Source organism: Solea solea, chromosome 15 (assembly GCF_958295425.1).
Source record: "Solea solea chromosome 15, fSolSol10.1, whole genome shotgun sequence".
In the NCBI taxonomy this organism is placed as follows: Eukaryota; Metazoa; Chordata; class Actinopteri; order Pleuronectiformes; family Soleidae; genus Solea; species Solea solea.
Window position 1 is genome coordinate 22,409,025 of NC_081148.1, and position 6,819 is coordinate 22,415,843.

The 6,819-nt window shown below is 45.5% G+C and overlaps 1 protein-coding gene across 1 annotated transcript in view; it reads right to left on the reverse strand.

Annotated features, from left to right (window-relative positions):
- The window catches only part of LOC131474347 (transcription factor COE3-like), a 22,404-nt gene extending 21,979 nt beyond the window's left edge, over positions 1–425 (reverse strand). The window contains exon 1 of the mRNA XM_058652161.1: positions 332–425. Coding sequence (XP_058508144.1) covers positions 332–425 — 94 coding nt within the window. The remainder of the gene's footprint in view (positions 1–331) is intronic.
- Positions 426–6,819: the final 6,394 nt, after the last annotated feature.

Here is a 6,819-nt window from a genome sequence, read left to right on the forward strand (position 1 = left end):
CAAGCATTCCCTTTTTGTTGTCTCCGAGCGAGATTGGGAAGGGGGCCATATCTTTCAGCTTTCTAAACCTCCCAACCCCCCATACCACTCCAACACTCCCCCCATTGCAACACACACCACCACCGCCTCCCCCCCCCAACGCCTTGCCTGGAGCTTGTGCCCCAGAGGGCTCAGCACAGTGACACCCCTAGCCGGTGGCCACCTCTGCCCCCGACAAGAACTTGGCTGGAGTGGTCAGTGCCCCCGAAGACCCCCAGAGAAAATGCAAAATACGGTATCCGGGAGCCCAAAAATCGTGGCGCTGTAGGCCTCCGCGCATACGTGCACCCACTCTGGGCAGCCTGCCTCTTTATTGCCTGCCTCTCATTTGAGAGGATGGAGCCTGGCTGCCAAGTTTTGACACCACCACATATGGCCTCCTCCATCAATCGGACTAATCAAGCATCAAGGGGAGGCAGGACCGGCTTAATTGCCAGCCAGATATAGCCCGCTCTCACTTGACGTGCAACCTGAAATAGAAACAGGTCTGAGGAGACGTGACAGAAGATAAATGAACGCGGCCATTGTTCTAATAATTATATCAAAATGCACTTCTTCTTCTTCTTCTTTACGCGCGGCACGTTTTACGTACGCCGTTAAGCGGAGCTACAGTTGTTTAATTAGACGACTGTCCTTGTCCCAGTATATGAACCCTAACAGGGAAGCCATTTATTGGATGAAGTGTGTTTGCCACCGCTACGCTAGGTGGCTCTATGCCCGCTTTTCTTTTTGTTAGGGTTACGCGGTTTCAGGTTTAGCTGGTGGCTAGTTGTTAGCATGTCGAGCGCCATTCCAAGTCCATCCATGAACTATATAAGAATATTTGGGGGGTTTTTATCAGCCGAGAAAATGTATGTTTTTCTCACTGTTGTCTTTAAAAGTGCGACGCGGGAACTGTGGAATATCGACAAGTTCATGTCCCACTGAATGTGTACATGCAGTTGTCGACTCTCAGTCGTCATAATATGGCCGTGTTTATCCAACTTTAAGCAAAATTCGAAAAGAAAATGAGATTTTTTTGCCAATGCCGTGCACGCGCGCCGACTTATTCTTAATATTCTCCGCGCATACTCTGCACAGAAATGGCAGATAATGCAATCGACGCTCTTGTTTCGACACAACAAACCCACACTATTGCAAATATTGCCTTAATATAGCATCATCCTCTCATTAAAATGTGGATTATGTTCACATTTGTAAATTTTTCGGTACCTCAGGTTAGAGAAGTGTACAGTAAGTTGTGAGGGATTCTCTTCTCTTTTTTTTTTTCCCATGCAGGCTGCAGTGCTCTGCTCCTCCAGAGCCCTTGAGGCGTTCTGTCTGCCTCTGCTTGCCTCTCTCAACTTCCTGTTTCCCCCACACCCCCCCACCCCCCCCCCCCCACTGGGGGGTAGCAGCCACGGAATAACTTAGCACATGGAATGAGGAGGCGAGATCAACAGTGGCGATCCATTCATCTCGAGTTTCTCCTGTCACTCTCTCTTTTCCGTTTGTAAACACTGAGGGTCTGTGGTCAGAATGCCCTTTTGTCCACTGTGTTTTCCTGCGTCCCTGCTCTTATTCACTTCAAAGGTAACAAGTGACAGATGTCTGTCTTCTCCGCGGTCTTAACCGCCGCGGCTCCTCCGATAGCATCTGGGCTGAATGTCAAACTGTGAATCCTCCCTGAGAATATGCACTGTGGTTATGCCAGGCTCATTGTTATTAATGTCAGGGACACTGCCTACAGAAGTATTTAAGATACTCCCTGTAGTTCACAGCGGGGTGAGCGTCGTGTGGCGGGTGGGGGGCGGCGCGCTGAGTGGAGCGGGGGCATGTATGTAAAAATGATGGACAACGATTATCAGAAAAAATATATTAAATTAGAGAAATGACAACAAAGGACAAAGTAAATGGATGAACGCTTCAATTAGATCCATAACAATATTTCCTGGTGGGCGTGCCGCTTCCAATATATCTGACTCTGCATGAATCAATTTAGCCACAGGAGATGATTAAAAACCGAAATATATAATGTAATGTGTTCTCGTGGAAGTTTAAAAAAGGACTAAAAATAAAGGAAAGTGGCAAAGGTGGCGGCGTTTTGAGCTGGTAATCACAGCACGGTGCTGTGTTTGTTTAACTTTGTCATCTCCATCGCTGCCTGCCTGCTCTTGGTATTTACATGTTTAATTGAGAAGTGTGCTGCCGGTTTCTTCATGCCCATCTGCTGAGTCCCTTCCTCTTATCAGACTCATTCCTCAAACTGACAGCTCTCCCTCTCTGCATATCTCTCTTTCACTCCCCGTGCCACTTCACTACTAACTCCTCTCCCCCTCCTCTCCCCCCTCCCCTCCTCTGCTGCCCCTCTTCAAACTGTCACGGACAAATATGAGTAATGACAATGCATTTTGCCTCAAATCAAACCAATAAATTGAAATACGCACCGGCAGCCTCACAAGAAAAGCCCTGTTACCGGGAGTGGAGCGCAGGAAACTCTGATGTGTGGGCCAGGTTTTTGTTTGTTTTTGTTTGGGTGTTTTTCTTCGCTCCCTCTCTCTCTCTCTCTCTCTCTGCCCCCTTTTTACCGCACGTCTAAATCACCGCCTGTCAGACGCAACATGTGTGTCATTGTATCCCCATCAGCGTGTTTCATTGTACACACTACCACCTCTGAAGAGCTGCCTCTTATCAGTCGAGTGTCAGAGAGCCCCCAGCACCGCCGCCTCCCTCCCCGCTGCCTTTCTAAATGCTTTTCTATTAAGAGCAGTGTTGTGTCCCTCTGATAGCGGCAGCTTCTCCACTTCATCATTCATAATCCCAATGGGCATCAATGGACTCCTCAGCCTTGCCATCCACACCAAAGGCTTTGTCGTTCGGCGCAAATGAAAACAACCTAAATGAGAGGCGGAATCTGAGGAGTTCTCTAATATCCCATTCACACTGGTCAAAAAAAAAAGCTTTTTAACTCGGGTTTAAACAGGGTTTTTTGACCAGTGGGAATGAGTTTAATGGGCATTTACTCCCGAGTCTTTATTGGCTGAGTTTGTGGGGACGCAATGGGGTTTATACGTGCTAATTTCTTCTGTTTTCCACTTTCTTGCAGCGACGCAAATTTTCCTGCGTCATTTTCTGGTGCCTTCACTTTTTACAACTTAGTACTTTAGTTTTCATCTTTCAGATCATATGGAAGGAGGAATATTGTATAAGAAACACAATAGTAACCAACCACGACATTGTTACTGAACTTCAAGGTGTTGTTTCTGGCACGTTTGTGACGTCACAGAGGAAAGGAATAAAACAACGCAGCACAGTCAATTCACCCAATTCACAAATCCTGCGTTTAACCACTCATTTTAGTGTGAACAAGGCTTAAAATGGCTCAACAGGCCTGAGTGCTCCAGTCATGAGAAGTGAAACCTAAAAAAACCAGGTTTAAACAGGGTTTTTTGACCAGTGGGAATGTGTTTAATGTGCATTTATTGACTCGTGCTACAATCAGCGTTGGTAGCTCTGGACTTTATCGGTGCTAATTTCTTCTTTGCTTTGTCATTTTCTGGTGCGATGCTCAGTGTTTGTAGCAAACCTTACATTTTACAACTTAATACTTTATTTTTCATCATTCGGATCATTTCAAAAGAGGAAGAAACGAAATAGCCCGACATTGTTACTTAACGTCATGATGTTGTTTTCCAACTCTGCCGTCACAGAGGAAAAAGAATAAAACACCGCAGCACAGGCAATTCACCCAATTCACAAATCCTGGCTATAACCACTAATTTTCGTGTGAACGAGGCTTAAAAAAGCAAAAGGAAATGGCCTCACTAGGCCTGAGCGCTCCACTCGCGAGGAGTCCAACCTCACATGCAATTTTCTTCTGCTTTAATTCTTTCTGGATGGCATAAAAAAAACATGTGGAAGGTATTTTGCAAGTGTTAAGTGCTAAGTCACCTTGGCATTTAAGTGCTTTGTCTTTTGACTGCTGGTTTATTTTACTTCTTTTTTTTTTTTTAGCTAATGCATGGTGTGACCGAGTGAGGAGGGAGGGGGTGGGAAAAAAGAAAGAAAAAAAAACTATAATCCCAGTGGAAAACAAGTGCTGTGCAAATCAAGGAATGAGAGCCATGTGAGGAAACAAGCATGAAAAGATACCCACTTGTCTACATCACAGCCACGACATATAGGATAACTTTCACCCGCTCCAAAAGTCTAAAATGATGTTCCCGCCCTTCACAGCATGCAGAAGTCCCGCTGGGGAACTCAATGTGATCAGCAGCATCCCCACCACGTCTCCTCATTATTGAGTAAATAGGTTTGGGCATGTCCTCAGTAAACAAAGCCAAGACTGACAGTTAAGGGAGTGAGAGGAGTGGGAGGCAGCCTCGTTCCCAATTAGAGTCGCCTCAGGCAAAACTTTAAAGAGGAGATCAATCCTACAGATCGCTAAACTGATCCTGTCACAGGCTGGGGATATTTAAACCGCGGCGTAGAGCAGAGAGCGGTGCAGGGCCAGTTCTCAGTACAGTTTGACTGTGTGTGCTAATGACTTGGGGGTAGGCTCTCTCACCAGGACACACACCCCACAGCGAGGCGGCCGTGATTGACGGGTGAAATCGGACCTCAGCTGCACTTCTCGGCACTGTAGGGGCCAGATGGGGGGAAATAGTGATTTGCGTTTTTTAGTATGCAGCTCCCGCACTTACGGATATTCCCTAATTGTCTCCCTTACTTACCTGTGAGGCTGTTTCCCATCACAGATGCAGAGTACATTTCAAATTAACCCAAGCTGTTTTGATTTTTTTTTTCCTCTCTCAGTCTCGGCACCTTTGAAGCGGACTTATTAAAATGTGCCAGTAGGGCTCACACCTGTCCGTCTGCACAAGGTAAACACAAGAGTTCCTGTGGATCTTTAAAAAAAAAGCAGCAAATTCATTGAAATCTAGAAACAACGCCTTCGTTTAAGTTAAATGTCTTGATTCAACCTTTACAAAGTCTTTTAATAATGTTTACCCATGGCGAGTAGAAATTGATTTATTGAAAATAACAGGGCACATTTATTTATTTTTAAACTAGTCCCTGTTAGAGGAACCAAGAAGTCATGGTTTATGTTAACCCTTAGTGCTCACGCGGCATGAATCTGTGCCGCAGGTGCACCTATGGTAATTTGCTCTTTATATGGTGTGTGTGTGTGTGTTTATAGGTCACCTATCCTGGCTTTAAAAAAATAGTTTTTAGTCATGATATAAAGTAGCCATAATTCATAAAAATGAGCCAAGTGAACTTTTGTGATGTATTTCCAAATTTCACAAATTCAATCCGATTTAAAAAAAAATGTAGTACTTTTTGTGATGTAAAAAAACAGCCAAAATGCTGTGTGTTCTAAGTCCCGACTCTTGTGTAATTAATGTGTTTATTTGTTGGTTTGTTCTCATTGAACTTATTTCACAGCGGCACTTAAAAAAAACACTTTATTGTACTAAAGCCGCAGCGGTGAATACGACACCTGAGCTGAATGGCACCGTCCTCCCAGAGCAGCAAGATACTGTGTCTTTGACTACAACTCCAACTCCCAGGCTCACACGGGTGTAGTGTGTTTGTGTGTGTGTGTGTGTAATGAGCTACCGCGCGCTCTGCTCTGTGCAACTGCAGTGCAACTGAACATTTAAATGAGCGAATGATGCATTATGTATATCACCGAGGTTCCTGTGCAGGAATTAATCATGATCATAAAAGCCAACGACCAAACAACATACTCAGGCCAGTGCTAAATTGTTGTGATCTAATGCAAAACAAATTCATTTTTCATGCCATTAGAGATAAAGAAAATCTTAAAAGGTTTGGTTTTGCTTGTCTGCATCTCTTATTGAGAGTCGTTCACTTTCAACTTTATTTGCGGATTATTGCAAATCCCCGGTACAAATCATATCATGAAATCATGTAGCTGGGACATTGGATGTGTTCTGCTAATGCTCAAGGAAGATCCCCTGAGGGAGCCATTGAGTGGGGGAGACGGGAGAGAGAAAGAGGGAGGAAAGGAAAGAAGGGAGAGAAAGCCAAGGAGAGAGGCGGAGGAGAGCGGGAGTTACAGGATGGTGAAAGGAGGGAAGGGCGGGAAAAGAAAAGACAGAGAGGAGGGGAGGGCGGCAGCAGTCAAGCTGCACTTTATCCTGACAGATCTCCTTTACACACTAATTTCCTTGTTAAAGAAGAGAAAATGGCACTCAATCCAGAGAAATCCTTTTCTCCTGGAGCAGGCCTGTCAGCTGAGGGATGAGTGGATACAAGCCGAGCTTTCCTCCTCAGGCGAGCTCCCCCTGGCACAGCAGCAGCAGCAGCAGCAGCAGCAGCAGCAGCAGCAGCAGCAAGGCTATACTGCTCACAGCTCTACTCTCTATCTATAGCCATAATTAATACGCCATTGGAATATAATGAACCATACCATGATACATGAATTTCAGCGGGCCCTGTCGACAGCACTCGTTTAACAGCTTTCTGGAAATCAAATGTAGTGAGAGTGAATTGATTTCTTGATCATGTCATCTCCATCACTAATGGCAGTCTAATCGTGTACAAACATTTCATGCTCACTTGCTGTTTGTAAACAGCCGCCGCACCCTCCACCCGCCTCCCGCCTCCCGCCTCCCGCCTGCCTGCCCGCCCTCCCCAATTCACAGTTACCAGCAGCAACAATAAGGCCACATCTCTCACCACAACATATTTATCACTGAATTTGTAATTCACCAAAGTGTATTAGCCTCGGATTTGAGAACGGAGGGAAGGGTGTGGGGGGGAGGTTGGGGG